This window comes from Perognathus longimembris, chromosome 7, assembly GCF_023159225.1.
Source record: "Perognathus longimembris pacificus isolate PPM17 chromosome 7, ASM2315922v1, whole genome shotgun sequence".
NCBI classification, from domain to species: domain Eukaryota; kingdom Metazoa; phylum Chordata; class Mammalia; order Rodentia; family Heteromyidae; genus Perognathus; species Perognathus longimembris.
In genome coordinates, this window is record NC_063167.1 from 77037000 (window position 1) to 77053071 (window position 16072).

Here is a 16072-nt window from a genome sequence, read left to right on the forward strand (position 1 = left end):
AAAGACTGGGGAGAAACAGGTTTCAGAATGGGGCAAAGCTGAATATTCTCTTCAGGTGTATTGAGATTGAGATGCCTGTTTGAGGTGGAGTAGAGGTGTGGAGTTGGATGGATAATGCCACTCAGGTTTGAGAAAGAGGTTGAGTCTAACACACCTGTGAGACATTAGCACACATCAGCCTGAGAGCTATGTAAACACTGCCCAGGGTTGTGTAGATGGAGAATGGGCTCAAGTGCTTATGGACTCCAACTTTTACAAGTTAAAGAGAATAGTGTCCAAGAGGGAGTAGGAAGAGAGGAAAATTCAAATGAGGGGTTCTATAAAGCCTTTATATATATATGTGTGTGTGCATATATATATATATACATATATATATATATATTTGTATTCTGAGAGGCACAACTGAATAATAAAGGAGAAAATTACAGTCTGGAAAGAGGATAGTCTTCAGGGGCAAAGTTATGAAGTAGTAGTTGAGAAATCATGAAAATAGTATTTGCCATTGTAAGTTTACATTACAGTCACCTTCTTCCTTTATATTTATCTTCCATTGTCAATATTTATATACCATCAGTTAGATTGCTTTTTGACAAGAAATAGAGAGCATGACTCAAGCTGACTTAAGCAATTAGTTGTATTTTGTCTAATGAAAAGTCCATGCTAGGATTTGGAGTAAGACTTGATCTAGCCGTTTGGTGGCATTACCAAAGATTAGCTTGTTTCTATTTATCTTCACTGTCTGTAATAGGTCAGCTCCATTGAAGGCTGGCTTCCTGGCTGGGTGGTCTCAAGGAGACTGCTTACAGTTCTTAGGATCATGTGTTTCTTAGGTTTATCAAGAAAGAAGGTAGGCATGGGTGATTCATGCCTATAATCCTAGCTACTCAGATCTGGGGACCAAGGTTCAAAGCCAGCATAAGCAGGAAAGTCAGTGAGACTCTTATCTCCAATTAACTAGTAAAAACACTAGATGTGGAGCTTTGGCTCAAGTGAAAAGCTAAGAGACAGTGCCCAGGCCCTGAGTCCAAGATTCACTACTGGCATAAAAGAAAAGAAGGAAGGGAGGGAAGAAGAGAGGGAGGGAGGGAGGAAGGAAGGAAAGAAGGATCTCACAGTTCCAGAGAAGTCTTAAGACTCTTTCTTCTTAGACATAGCCATGTAACCATAGCCATCTAAGAAGAAGGAATATGATGACGAACAAAGCCAGAATTACCTGCCTCCCCACTTGAGAAGAAAGGGGTGTAGGAAGGGAGGCTAGTATATTCAAACTATTTGAATGAACTGAAGTCACTTTACATAATAACAAAAATATGCCTTCCGGGGCAACACTGAAGGAATGTAACACCTGCTAGATGCACATGTCCTAGAACATGTAAGAAGAACATGGGGAACAAGTTTATTCACCATTGGATAGAGAACATCAAGGCAGGTACTTAGATTATGGGCCATCATCTGTAACTGGACTAAAATGTGGATTTCCTTATATTTAAGATGGAAAAGAGATATAAAGCATGAAAGCACTACCAATTGGCAGTTTAGGTAAGGGTCCATTCCAAGCCCAGTAGTGAAGTATAATTTGGTCCACTAGAGGGTGGTAGTTTCTGGTCACCAAAATGGTTCTTTGCTCCAGTGTGGATTTAATCAGAGTTGATTTTAGCAGCTGTTCCCTGTCAGTGTTAAGGTGAGGTGTGGCCGGTGGAGGTTGTTAACATCCACTATGTGGATACTTTCGGACCCTTGCTGTTCAGCCTCTGTGTAAACAGCTAAGAGACTTCACTAGTACCCAGACCTGATTCCACTCTGCCAAAACTTTTAGTGGGATAATTCAAATTCCTTAGATTATGAAGCCGGGGAATTACATAATGCTGTGATTATTCCTGGCAGGGAGATGCCGAGTCAGAACCCATTCCTGTGGCTCTGCCCCTTATATGGTGCATTAAGCTCTTTATCCTGAACACCTAGCTTCACGTGAGCAGGAACTTGGTAGCATGCCCTCTGAGGATGGGCGTGCACTCTGTAGCAAATGTACTCCCTTCTTCAATAGTACAGAAAATTTGACCACTCCAGCATTGCTGCTGTTTATTACCACAAATAAAACCAACCAATTTACTAGACCACTGGTTTGTTCTTCATTTCTCCCAAATAGCTTCTCTTCCCCTTCTCCCCCTTCTAGGCTATCATTTTTTAGAGGCATCAAAATTTTGTTTTGTTCATTCTTCCTTAGGATATAATGTTTGTTCCATCAAATCTTTCACATGTACCATTCTCATTAATCGCTTAAGAGTTCTTTGGTGCAAAGGCACAAGATGGATTGGGCACACACTAGCAAATGGAGGCTGAGCTGAGTCTCTGCTCATTGGAAGGCTTGCTTGGTGTGCAGGTGGGACCACCTCCAGGTACAGGTGGTTTTCCTAAATGGGAAGCCAGAGCAGTTGTTTGGCCCATCTAGGTGCCAAAACCTCATCTTCATCTCATTTAGGATCTTTTTTTTTCTATAGGTGACAGCACAAGACTTCTCTGCATCAGCGCGGAGGCCTCATGGCTGGGTGCAGATGCACAGCCTCCTAGAGTAGTGCCAGTGCAGCTAGATGCCATCCTTGTCCACAAGGGGCTTCACTACAGAAAGCTCACCCTGCGCATTTCCTTTCCTAATCCAATCTAGAGGAAAAAATTTCCCTCGTTTTCTTCATCCATAATTTAAACTTACTCCCCATGGGGTGAGCCCCCTAAGGCAGCAATAGATTGCATTCATTTTCTTCCTTTCCTGAAAGACTTCAGCCCTGCCACTGCCATGGGGCTTGTGGTGTCTCCCGGTGGGCAAAGGATTGTCACTGGCTTGTGTGTGTGTGCAGAGATGACAATGGACTGGTGCACTGCAGGAGTTTAAAGACATGACTTCAAGCTTGAAGCTCGCTGCTGCCTGTTTTTAGCAGATGTTTGGTTTTCTCTCAGCCCCAATCCAAAGAGAGACTTGTGCTTGGTTTGGGGTCTTGCAATGTGAAGGCACTGTGAGGAGCTATGTGGGAAACACACAACGCTCTGGTGTCAGAAAATGAACTGACACATGAGACAGGTGATTTCACCCAGGCAATTTACTTCTGTACACAAGGGTGATCTGACACTCTCCCCCGAGCTAGGCAGGCACACGGGGCGGAGTGGTCTGCTTGGTTTTTATCCTAGCCCAAGGGATGATGTTGTCCCTTGTTGCTAAGGAGTCAGGCTCACATTTTCTTTATTGGTTATCAGGGTGATGACAGGGTAATTTAAGAAAGTTCGAATCATCACTGAAAGGTCCCTGCTGGGGAGAGGGGCTGTCTTTTGGGAGGCAAAGGCATACATTCTTCTCTTCGCAGAGGCTGCCAAGGGGGCTGGGAATGGTGAAAGCTGGAGGTTGATAGTCAGTGGAAAGTTCCCACCCTATGTTTTCACTCCATTGGTAAGAACTCATACCCTTGGCATGGCTGGTTACAAACACCACCGATGACAGTTACAAATAGTACCAGGAAATATCAGTGCCAGAAAATATCAGTACACAATGATGGCTGGTTACAAGCTGGAGACATTTGAATTAGATGGAAAAGATTGTTTCTTCTCACAGCTAGATTTAACTGACAGTTACCAAAGTGTAGCACAAGTGAAAGATGAAGAAATGTCATAGGGCAGTGAAAGCTTCAGGATTATTACTTACTGCAGCAGAGCTGACCAGTGCAAAAACCAAACCATAAATAATAAAGACAAGACACAATAAATACGATCACTTCAATTCCCAGACACCTTTTATATAAAAGTATATTAAATAAATTATCTCCATATATACAAATAACACCTATATAAATAGAATATTCCCATATACAAAACCATTTAAAAATTATATAAATATATACATTGTTAACCATACAACCTATAAGTACCTTAAATCATAAACTCTGTAGTTTCTTTGGAATAATAATCTTATAAAAATATAATTAGCTGTCAAAAGTTGATCAACACCACTTCAGTCAGTTAAAGTGCTAAATTGTGATGTATATCATAAAAGTGCCCAAAGTAGAGATCCCCTACAATAGTCCAATACTAAAGCCTGACAATTGCTTTCAACTTCCAAGGGGAAAACAAAACCCCAAACCTAAACACCACGTTACAAAAATATGGATGCTAGAAAATTCTACCCACTTTCCACTTCATTTCCCCGTAGTCTTTGAAGCCAGTTTCTCAAAACACTCCCTGGCAGGTCCACCCAGGATGTCTCCCATGCATGTCTTTCACATGGACGCCTGGAGTTCGGAATAGACTGTTGAAGGCACAATCTCTGCAAGAGCTGCCATAGTGTTAAAGTAAAAGTGACAACCGTGTCAGGGTGAGCTGTACCGTTGGTTACATTGCAAAATGACTACCACTGTTGTCAAGATCAGAATGCTGACTGTAGTGAACAGGTCACAGAAGGACATCTGTGAAGCCCAGGGCCTTCACACTCTCCAGTCCTCATTGTGTTTCATATATTCTACTCACACCCAAATCCTTCTTGTGTTTCTGTATATCCTACAGTCTCACACATTCCTGGCCCCAGTGCTGAGAAGCAGGTGCAGTGTGGCCCACACTTTCTCTATGCCACGTTGAGTGGTGAGTTCTCCTTCCCACTCCTCCCCCGCCGGCTTCTCCTGCACTTGTACAGGGAGACAGACAGGACCACGATCAAGATGACCGCCGTAATGACCACTGCTCCCACGATGAGCATTTCTGCAAAATGAAAGGCACCACGTTAGCTTGGAGACTTGAATCCCATGGATCAGTGTGCAGAACTCAGGACATGAGCCCATATTACATCATCTCGGGTTTTATTTTGCGCAGTTAGAAAATTCTTTCTTCCACTTCCCACCAAACATAGATGAGGAAAGAATTTGTCAGAGCCTAGATGTCGGAGAGGAATTGACCATGGCTCAAGCATTAAAGAGGCCACATAGTGACGTCGGTAGATGAGAAAAGACATACGTGGCTGTGGGGAGAGGAACTGATGGGAGCACATGGTAAAACACAGCCATCTGGACAGGATAATAGGACAAGATGACCAAGAGGTGCCCCCAGGACCCAAGTAAAGAAGGGACAGTAACTGGCAGGTAAAGTGGCTTCCTGAAAGGGGTGGCCTGGCAAATGCCCTGTGGGGACACATTTTGGCAGACAGGAGAAGCAGAACCCGACTGCCTACAAAGGCAGAGGTAGTGGAATTAGAGCAGGGCTTTTAAACAAAATTAATTAAAAAAAATTTTTTTTGCCAGTCTTTGGGTTTGAACTCTGGGCCTGGGTGTTGTCCCTGAGCTCCTTTTGCTCAAGACTATCACTCTATCCCTCTTTTTCAGTGATTAATTGGAGATAAGAGTCTCATGGATGTTCCTGCCCTAGTTGGCCTCAATGGTGACCCTCCGATCTCAGCCTCTTCAGTAGCTAGGATGACAGGTGTGAGCCACCGGCTCACTGGTGCCTAGCTAAAAATTTTATTTTATTCTTGTGTCAGTACTGAGGCTTGAACTCAGGTCCTAACTCTCTCGCTTGGCTTTTCTGCTGAAGGTTAGTGATCTACCACCTGAGCCACACTTCCACTTTCAGGGTGATTTTTGGTTTGTTTGTTTCTTGCTGTTTAATTGGAGATAGGAGTCTCAAGAGGCCTCAAACTGCAACCTCAGATCTCAGCCTTCTGAGTAGCCAGGATGATAGGTATGAGCCACTGGTTGTTGGCCAGAGCCAATGTGAAGAGTGGGAAAGGCTGACCCAGGCAGGCAGGCCCTGAGGGAGAGAGAGCCTTCTGTAAAAACAATAGCTGGAGAGAACATTCGAAGGATGTTTGGATTTTAAAACCTCTTAACAAGGATCTAGGTCACCATTACTAATCTCTGACTCTTGTTCCCCCCAAATACTCAGAGCACTTTGCAGGAAAGCCTGAAGGGCTGCACACAGGCTTCCAGCCTCAGGCCCAGCTGTGGAGGTCAGAGCTGCAGTGTCTGGGAGCACATGCGCAAATAACCTGTGGCAACAGCCCACCGTGGCGCACCCTGCAGCTGCTTCAGAAACCACTCACTGGGGGCAGAACATAGTAGGAACAGATGCCAGAGCAATGCTGCTGAATGCTAAATCCTAAACATACTCTGCTTCTCCAGGACTCCATGGGAGAGAGACTAGCACGTGGTAGATGTCCTGGAAATGCACAATCATGACTGCCTCCAAAGAGAACCCAAGCAAACTCTACAGTTCCCAAGGCAGCTGCTTAAACAAAACCAGGGCATCATCAGCCGGGCAGCGGGGCGCCCAGAACGCCTGGGCCGATGACAGGCAGAGCCACTGACCTCTGAAGGCGCCCTTCTCTGGGCTGGTACACTCAAAGACGCTTTCTGGACTCTTTGGGTTGACTTTTCGGGATAGAACCACAGCTTGAACGCTGAAGCAGTAGCCTTTTCCTTTATCCACATCAACCAGAAATTCATTAGTGTTTGTCTTGGCTGTTTTCTATGAAAAGATAAGGAATTCTTAATTCAGCCTTAAATTCTTTCTCTCTATTGAACTGCTATTGGAGTCGAGACGTAGATGGAAGCAGAGCTCCGTGCAGAGCTGTGAGCAATCACAAGCAGCTCGGCGGATCCGCTAGCCATGTACCTGCCATGGATGCCATGGCCAAGGCTGGCAGAGCTCAGTGTACACACATATTCAGCCCCTTTAAGACACCTCTGTAGGATGGGAGGGTGGGAAGGGCCAATCATTGAACAGAAATTCAATTATGTTTGAGGGCTGGGGACATAGTTCACTGGTAGAGAACTTGTCTAGCATGCAGGATCTTGAGCAACCATCTCCAGCATCTCTTTCTCCCTCAATCTTTCTTTCTCTCATATACACACCATCTCTAGCATATCACTCACACATACACACACACACACACACACACACCCCACATTTTATTTTATTTTATTTTTGTGCTAGTCCTCAGGCTTGAACTCAGGGTCTGGGCACTGTCCTTGAGCTTCTTTTGCTCAAGGCTACTGCTCTACCACTTGAGCCACAGCACCACTTCTGGTCTTTTCTGGGTAGTTTATTGGAGCTAAGAGCCTCCAGACTTTGCTGTCCAGGTTTGCTTCAAACTGCAATCCTCAGATCTCAGCCTCTTGAGTAGCTAGTATTACAGGCGTGGGCCACTAGTGTCTGGCCACACAAACTTTATTTTTAAGAATTAAAGGAAAGTAAAATTTGCCTTAGGGATCCATAAGAGAGATATCTCCTGTAAGAGTTGACCGGATCTCAAAGATGATGTGGTCCAGACCCTGGCTGAGACTTGGGGCCCTAAGTTGCAGGCAGCTGAGAGTCATGGGGAGACCCCCCCTCTCCCCTCACTGCTCCCACCCTCTAAGCCCCACACCCCGTTCTGTCAGATTAGAATGGGGAAAAAAGTGGGCTGTGGAATCAAGAATCTACCATTTAAAACAAGACATTAAAAAAATAGAAAAAATTCTTACCTTTCCTGTACTTGAGGCTTTCCAATAATAAAGCGTATAACTTAGGTCTTTGCCAAAAACATCACGTACACTTAGAAACGTGCCATTGCTTCTGACTAACGTATGTGTGTCTTGCACTGTCACATTCAGTTTTGTTCCAACTTGTTCAAAACTCTGTATTGTTGGCTGCCCAAGTTTTGCTGAAATTTAGAAAAAGAGTTTGGGTGGAATCGAAAAATTCTTGGCAGAGTAAAACCTCATTCAGTAATCACAGTGAACTGCATTGCCTCTCATATAAAGCTGGTGGGCGCCGTCACTCTGATGACCCCACAGTGGAGTCGTAAGACAGTCCCCACCAGTGCCAGCCAAAGGGGGACATGTTAAATGTCATTCTAGGCACAGAAGAAAAAGTAAAAAAGGCCAGGTATAGAGGTAGAGATCCAGAGATAGTGGTTGAGGCTAGTGTTGGCAACAAAAAGCAAGACTCCATCTTAACCAAATGTGGAGGTATATTTGCATTATCCCAGATATGTGGGAGAGAGGCCGTAAATAGGAGGATCGTAGTCTGGAGCCAGCCTCAGGCAAACAGTGATATCTTATCTGAAAAATAACCTGAAAGCTACAAGGGCTGGAGGCGTGGTTCATATGTAAGTAATGCACTTCGCTGGCAAACTCAAAGCTCTGAGTTCAAATCCCAGTACTGAGAAAAAGAAACCAGGATCTAAGCAAGCAAGGGGAAAACAAAAAGGAGCCAGTAAAGTTAATTTTCATGCTCGAATGCATCTGGAATATCATCATTTTAACAGGTAATCTGCAGAAGCACTGGTGAAGATATTTTAACATTTTTTTCAAGATTCGGTCCATATTTTACACTTACAGCAATCACTGTATTTCAGGTCTATGGCCTATGTGGTTATGACTCCTAAGCTGAACCAGCCCGGTTGTGCAAGATTCCTTGTTTAGGTACAGTACACCATTTCCTGGGCTGTGCAAGAAAGGGGCCCATTTCTTGCACGACCCAGGAAATGTCCAGGATACAACAAAGGCTCAGTTTTAACTGCTTGATTTCAGCAAGAGCTTAATCATCTCATGTGCTTTGGTCAAATGTTAGAAAAAACAACTCTAGTCATTTAACAGCCCTTGTATGCCAGCCCCTGGGTGAAGTGCACGGATGTGCGTGTTTACACAAAATCCCTAGAAAATACTGTCGTGAACAATACAGGATTTGAGCTGAATTACAGAAACTCAAGAACTGTTTCTCACCCATTTTATCACCATCATGACCTGGAGAAACTGTCCTGTGCCATAGGGTGGTCTGAGTGTCACCCAGTAAAACCCAGGGTGTCATTCCTTCACTCTAGCCAGTAGGCCTCAGAAGAAAAGCTGACTTTAGTTTCTTTATGGTAATACCAGGTTTTGAACTCAAGGACTCTTACTTACCAGGCAGGTCTCTACCACTTGAGCCATGCCCCAGCCCTTTGGACTTCATTTTCAGGTGGGTCTTGCTTTTTGCCTGGGGCAGGCCTTAGATTGGAGATTCTCCTACTTCCACTGTCTGAGGACCTGGGGCCACAGGTACATACTACCAGGCCCAGTTTGCTAAAAGATAGGGCCTCACCTTTTTTTTTTCTAGGCTGTCCTCAAACTTTGATCCTCCGTATAGCTGCAACTCCAGTATGTGTCATCATGACCAGCCCTCAGGCCTTCTTAATATGCTGCAAGTATTTATGAAGTATCTAGTTTTGAACCATAGTGGTGACACCTGAATCACTGTATTTGGTAGGAGATCTTGTTATTAGATCCCTGGGCAGCTCACAAGGGCAAAGGAGAGGGGGAAAGAAGCCTCTACTTTCAAAACCAGCATGAAGGAGGAGAGTTGAGAGCTGACAGGTGCTGGCATACAATGGGACTCACATATAATTTACTAAAGAAAAGCTGAATTGCAAGCTTATGGGCTTTCCCAGGCGTTCATGCTGATTGGGGGAAACCCTTAACTAGGATTCCTGAAGATCCAAGCCTTCAGGATGTGATCTATCCTGACAGCATATCCGGAGGAAAAGCCCCAGCCTCAGCCTTGGTGATTCCACCCCTCCACCCCTCGTCATGCCTCACACATTCAGCCGATCATGAGTAAGGATGGAGGTACAGGCCAAGAGAGAAGAGGGACTTGGTGACGCCATGGTTATGAACTTAGTGTTCACCTTCTGTGACCCTCCTGCCACAGCTGGAGTGAGGGAGGTGGGCTGTGGCTCTTGCCAAGTTCAGAGAAAGAGAGAGAGAGAGAGAGAGAGAGAGAGAGAGAGAGAGAGAGAGAGAGAGAGAGAGAGAGAGAGAGAGAGGTGTTTATCCATACGCATACATACACACATACACTAATAAATACTTACAAAATCTTTATTTTTAAACTGAGTGGCCCACAGGGCAGGACTCACAAGGTGCAAAGATATTCAGAAGCTTAGAACAAGAAGGAAACTATCACAACCCGAGTTACTTACTGTCCAGGTAAGGTATAAACTTTGGAGAGTTTGCCGAGGGAGGTTCCCCAATGGAATCTGTATTTAAGTTCCTGGGCAGGTGAGACAGGACCCGGGCCTCATATGTCTGGTAGATGTCCTGGACAATCTCATCCGTAACATCACACTCCGTGCTCCTTGTGGAGAAGCATTTGTTTTTCCAGTCTCCAAATCCAGAGCTGGAGAAAGGAAGGAAGCAAGAGGAATGGAATGTAGTGCTGTGTTTCCCACAGGACACCAGCTCCCAGCATCCTCACCTACCAACCCTGAGGAGGCTGAGCCACGAAGCAACCCCGGCCAGCTCTGCCTTTATCCCCAGTCTTACAAAGTGAGATTGGTTAACTTGATCAAAAAATGAACAAACAAACAAACAAAAAACCACACCTGGACTTGGGGCCAAACAGCTGTTTGACCTCTGTGTCTGTGCTTTCATTAAATATCCCTCTCAAAATGGAGGTGCTTGTCAAGAGTATTGGAAGAAAACAGTTTTCCATCAAGTCCCAATTATTTATTACAGTCTGCATATTCATTATATTGTATTAGTTAAGTTAGTTTGTTCCATCACATTCTATAGGTTATGTAAGTAGGTAGTAACAAAGCCTACCACATACCATAGCCTATGTATAATCATATTCTATCATGACCATTATTGGTGTGGTTACTAATCATTTATTAATGCTTCTATATTCTAGGTATAATACTGGGCCCTTTATACATGTTACTTCATTTGCTATAATTCTTCCAAGAAAATATTGGATATATATGTATGTATGTATATACATGTCTATATCTAGTGACATGGAGTTTAAATTCAGGGCCTTGTTCCTGCTAGGGAGGTATACTCTACCACCTAAGCCACATTCCTAGCAATTTTTTTTTTTTTTGCTTTAGATGTTTTAGAGGCTGGCCATGGACTTTGATTCTCCTGTCTCCCTCTCCCATGTCTGGGATTACAACTAGCTGTAAAACACTAGGTGTCGACCATGTCTTTCTTTCTAAAACATCATTGAAGAGGAAATGATTTAAACAATTCTTGAAAATGAAATTCTTCTAAAGGACCCAAACAATCACAGGTCAAGTATTATTGTCCCCTCACAGGCATTTTCCCTCCCACACTCACTAAGTGACAGAAGTCACTACTCTGCCCGTCTACATAGGTCTGCCAGAGCCCCACCCATCATTCAAGGCAGATGCCACCCTGTTTTCTCCAGGTGTCTGCAGCTCACCTTGCTTGGCACTGATCTCTCTCCTTGGCTGTTCCTTGCCTGTCCTGGCACACTACCCCCCCACCACCCCGCCCCGACACTGAAGAGCTCTGTGAGTTCTTTTGTAGGAGTGGTCCTGACTCAGGCTTCCTTGATACCTAGCAGCAGGGCTTTAGGGTTTGCCCATGTGTGAGGCGGTACCTTTACAGATAGACAATATATTGTTCTCACCATATAGATCTAATTGCTAAAATCCACACACTAGAGCCATCAATAAACGTGGCTGTGAAACTCTGACCTGAAGAGCCAGTCTGAAAGAATCTGGATATGTTCATTCTTTATCCTAAAACCCACAGATTGATATTGGGATATTTTGGCTTATTTCATATTTTGTCTGTGATAAGCAGAGAGGCTATTTGGGTCCAGAATGACCCATGCACACTCTCCATGTCAAAAAGCAACGGGGAATGTAATGACTTTCTTGTCACCATGGCAAGCAGGATTCAGCTAGATGGGCTCAGATGAGGACGAGCGCAAGGGATGTGGGCTCTGGTGCCTCGAGCTCACAACCAGGACCATGCACTCTATGACAAAATTTAGCACAAGAGCCCATGTTATCCTGATCCTGTGCCAACAGGTGATGAAGGGCAATGCTCCCATGAGAGCCTCTGCATTCATTAAAATGTCTTTGAGGTTCCTGCAGGCACTGCAAACCCCCAAACTTGACAATTCACTCAGACATTTCAACAGAGAAGAGATGGGCACTAATGTAGCACTAAGGCTACTTTCTGGAAGCCTTTGAAATTTCACTTTAGAGTTCAGAGCATCCTGATGGAGCCATTCAGACCTAAGATACCAGCGTGTCCCCAACACCCACTAAGATCAGTTTCCCAAGGTGGGGGGGGTGGGCTTCAGTAAGTGCTGCCCTTGGCCAGACCAGTGCCAGGAGCCAAGCTTTGGCATGGGAGAGTAGTTAAGCTATTTCCTTGAGGGAGGGAAACAGAGAGGTAAGGAGGCCCAGTGAGAGAGGTGGTGGGCAAAGATTCCCTTCCTCCCAGCTTTGGAGCCCCTGGACTAGCAGAGCTTCTCAAGGTGACAGTGCAGGACACATGGGTACCTCAGTCCCAGGCCTCCAGGGCTCTCACTACCAGTAAGAGGTGGCATAAATCCCTCACTTTTCAGAACATCACTTTCCTCATCTGAAAAAAAATGACTGCTAGGAGCCTGTACTCTGGGGAGTACAGGTGAGTCTCAGCAGTGGTTACATACTCCTATGCTGGCCAGCTCAAGCCCAGCTGGCTGGGCGCTGGCGATCAGCATTCACCTCTCCAAGCTGCACCCTCCATTCTCATGTTTGCAAATCAGAAGCAGGCTCATTTAAATAAGGACAATCTTAAACAGCTCCAGAACTTGGAGTTAGTAAAGGCCTCTGTTTCATAGATATGAATCAGAAATATACTTGTAGGTGTTTTCACATACTTAGTCTTTCTCATATGTAATTTCACTATCTTAAGGTAAACTTCAGGTTTGTAACAGAGAAATTTCATAACTAACTCTTAACTAGTAAGAATGTGAACTGACAAGTCTGACCATAATTGTAGTCATTATTTTGGGCTATGAACTTCCCCTCCCCTCACACACACATGTACAAACACACACACAATGCACACACACACTGACTCTATATACATATACATACATACATACATATCTATACATGGATGCACACAACCAAGTTCTCTTCTCTGTGCGTTTGGCAATTGACATGGAGTTCATTTTGAAAACACTGTCCATCTAAAAGAATTGTCCGCATACCTAGGAGCTACAATTCTAATGCTATAAAAGCCTTGACACAAGTAAAACAACAAAACATAAAGGCAAAACACCTTTACTGCCAGGGACACACTGTGTCTTTATACCATTACTGTTAAAATAATTTCCACATTAGCTGTCCTCTATTTCTTAAAAACTTAACTGAGACTCCTTAAGCATCTCAGAAATTGCAAATTTGCCAATTGTGAAAACCATCTTGGAAACATGTGCTGCACCCTGGACATTATGATTGACTATGCCGAATTACTGGCTCCTGCGAAGAGCTGTCAATCAGACTTTAAAAGGGCCAGGCAGCCCCAGACAATTGTGGACACAATGGCTCTTTTTCTGTGCCTCGGTGACTCAGAAGTTGTCCTTCTCCAAGACTAAGTATGCAACCAAATTTTGATTCATGGAGTCCAGAGATTAATGAATCAAACACTGCTTCAAGGTAGCCCATGCCTTGGAATTCATCCCCTCCTCCTGTTATATGGGGCTCACAGACTAGACAGTTAACAGCCACATGAAGACACAGGCTGATCTTAGTCACTGAGCCTGTGGCACACTAGAAATGCCTGCTCACCTCTCCACACCTACAGTCCATTCATCAATCTTCCTATTGATTCCAAAGACAGCTTCAGTTTAAGGTCCAGAAATGTTACCAGCTTGTCAGAATACAACACAGGCCAGCAGATTACCATGAATTCCCTTTTCTTCATCACCTGCTACCAAACCTGATTTAATTAACACCCTTGCAGACATCTATTCAGCCCAGAAGAGGAATGTCAAAAACTTAAATATTCTCTCTCCCCGTGTGTGTGTGTGTGTGTGTGTGTGTGTGTGTGTGTGTGTGTGTTTAATTTTGGACCTAGCTTACCTTATCTGAACAGTGTAGACATGATTGATGGGTTTGGGTTCCCACTCCAAAATTGTCTTGAAATTAGTTGATTTCCAAGTTAAATTATATGCTTTATCAAGGGTGCCTTGGAAGGACAGAGAAACAGCTATTATTAACACGCACCTCCCACTCCATGACCTTGTGCTGGCTGTATAAAACACCTTCCCAATCTCTACCACCATCCACTTCTTTTTCTTAATCACAATAACTGCTACTAAATGAGAGAGAGAGAGAGAGAGAGAGAGAGAGAGAGAGAGAGAGAGAGAGAGAGAGAGAGAGAGAGAGAGAGAGACAGAGAGAGACAGAGAGAGACAGAGACAGAGAGAGATCTTCCAATAGTTTCTGGGCCCAGATTTCCACCTTATCATCCTGGAAAACAGGCAAGGGCCTTGAAATCCCTGTTAAACCTTGGCCTGCGCACACCCCAAAGAGCCATTCATGGGCTAGGGGTCCAGGTCTGCCTGAATTAGGAAAGTGCAGACCTCACATGTTGTGAGGAGAGTTAGGCACGCATACAAACGAAAACGCAACCATTTTGAGCGTCTCCACTTTTATCTAGAAAGTCTGTCCTCAAATGCCACTGGGCGCAGAGTGGACGTGCGGCGCACAGGGCCTGTCACGCCGAGAGATGTATTTGGTGAGGGCTGCCTTATAATTAAGGCCTCCTGCGGCCAGCACCCAGGTGTTCCTCAGTCCCCACCTAGTCCATTCCGGTTCATCCACAACCGGGTCGCTTCTATCGAAATCTGAAACAACGGCCGCCCTCGACCCCCAGCTCCAAGGTCGCCACTCACGCAAGTTCTTTCTCCAGTTAAACCCGGAGCCAGAAATAATTTTCTGCGCCCATGGTGGGAGCACGGGCCAACACCTCCAGGGCAGCGGGGTCTGGGGCGAGCGACCTCCTCAACTCCAGTCCAGTCCAACCCGGCCGGGTGAGGGGCGCGGGAGGGGTCGCCCCGAGGTCCCCCGAGAACCAGGGAAGGCCACTGTCACCCCAAAGAGCCCCGAGTTTTCAGGGATGTTGTCACTCACCCGCAGCCCCAGCCACCTGGGCAAGGACCCAGCCAAGGAGCAGCGTCCGCGGGACGGCGATCTCGGGGTGCGGGAGCCGGGGCCGGGCGGAGACTTCCATGTCCCAGGGCTGGCGGCGAGGTCCTGTGGGCTCCGCTGCGGATGCGGGCGCCTGGAGCAATCGGAGGAGATGCGGGAGTGCGGGGAGCCCCGATTGTGCCCGAGCCCGCGCGGGGCGCGTTATGAAGGGCCGCGAGGACGCCCGCGCCTCTGGGCCCCGCACCGCCCCCCGAGGGCGCCTCCCGCCTCCCCGAGGCTCCTCCCACCTCCCGTTCCCGGGCGCCCCGCCCCGCCCCTCGCGGCCCTGCCCCGCCCCCGTCCCCTCCCGGCCTCCCCGCCTCCCGGTCCCAGCCTGGTCACCCTGGGCGGAGGTGGATGGCCCCAGGCCCTTCCACACCCCCGTCCCGCCCCTGCCCCAAGGAAACCCAGGGACCCCGCAGGGTTGACTCACGCGTGATTCAAACGCGCGGGCGCGCCCAGGTGTTGGGGACACGGACGCCAGTCCCCGACGTGGCCCGCAGGTCTACGGGAAGAAGAAGGAGCGAGGAGGCGCCGGCTGCGACCGGGCTGCGTGGCCACCAGGAGGCAGCGCTGGCCTGACCAGGGAGGAGACGGCCAGGGCGAAACGTGGTGTGAAGTTGGGGCTCTGAGCAGTGGAAGACCCCGTACACATCACGGCGGGGTTGGGCACGGGAGGTGGGCAGGGAGTGGGCAAGTTGTCCCTCCCCCCAATACCCCTGCCCACCCCAGGTGGTGCAGGCAGGGCCTGCCCTCTAAGATTCACACGAGAGTGCCCATAGTGCAAACTCGGAATAATCAAGTCTGAGAAAACCAATATCAAGAAGCTGATACAATGCTGGGGGCCTGGGGGCTCACGTCTGTAATCCAAGCTTCTTAGGAAGCTGAAATGTGAGAATCGAGGTACGAAGCCAGCCAGGGCGGGGAAGTTTATGACACTCTGATCTCCAATTAATCAGCAAAAAAAGCCAGAGTGGAGCTGAACGAAAAAACTAAGAGACAGTGCCCAGGCCCTGAGTTCAAGCCCCAGTACTCTCTCTCTCTCTCTCTCTCTCATTCTCTCTCTCTCTCTCTCTCTCTCTCTCT

General features: G+C 46.5%; 1 protein-coding gene across 1 annotated transcript; it reads right to left on the reverse strand.

Moving 5' to 3' along the window:
* Positions 1 to 2937: 2937 nt before the first annotated feature.
* Positions 2938 to 15162, reverse strand: F3 (coagulation factor III, tissue factor). Its single transcript, XM_048352001.1, has 6 exons — positions 14930 to 15162; positions 13877 to 13982; positions 9965 to 10161; positions 7491 to 7669; positions 6333 to 6492; positions 2938 to 4734 (listed from the first exon to the last, which is right to left on the reverse strand). The coding sequence occupies exons 1-6, from the start codon at positions 15027 to 15029 to the stop codon at positions 4601 to 4603; spliced, it is 876 nt and encodes a 291-aa protein (XP_048207958.1). The 5' UTR covers positions 15030 to 15162; the 3' UTR covers positions 2938 to 4600.
* Positions 15163 to 16072: the final 910 nt, after the last annotated feature.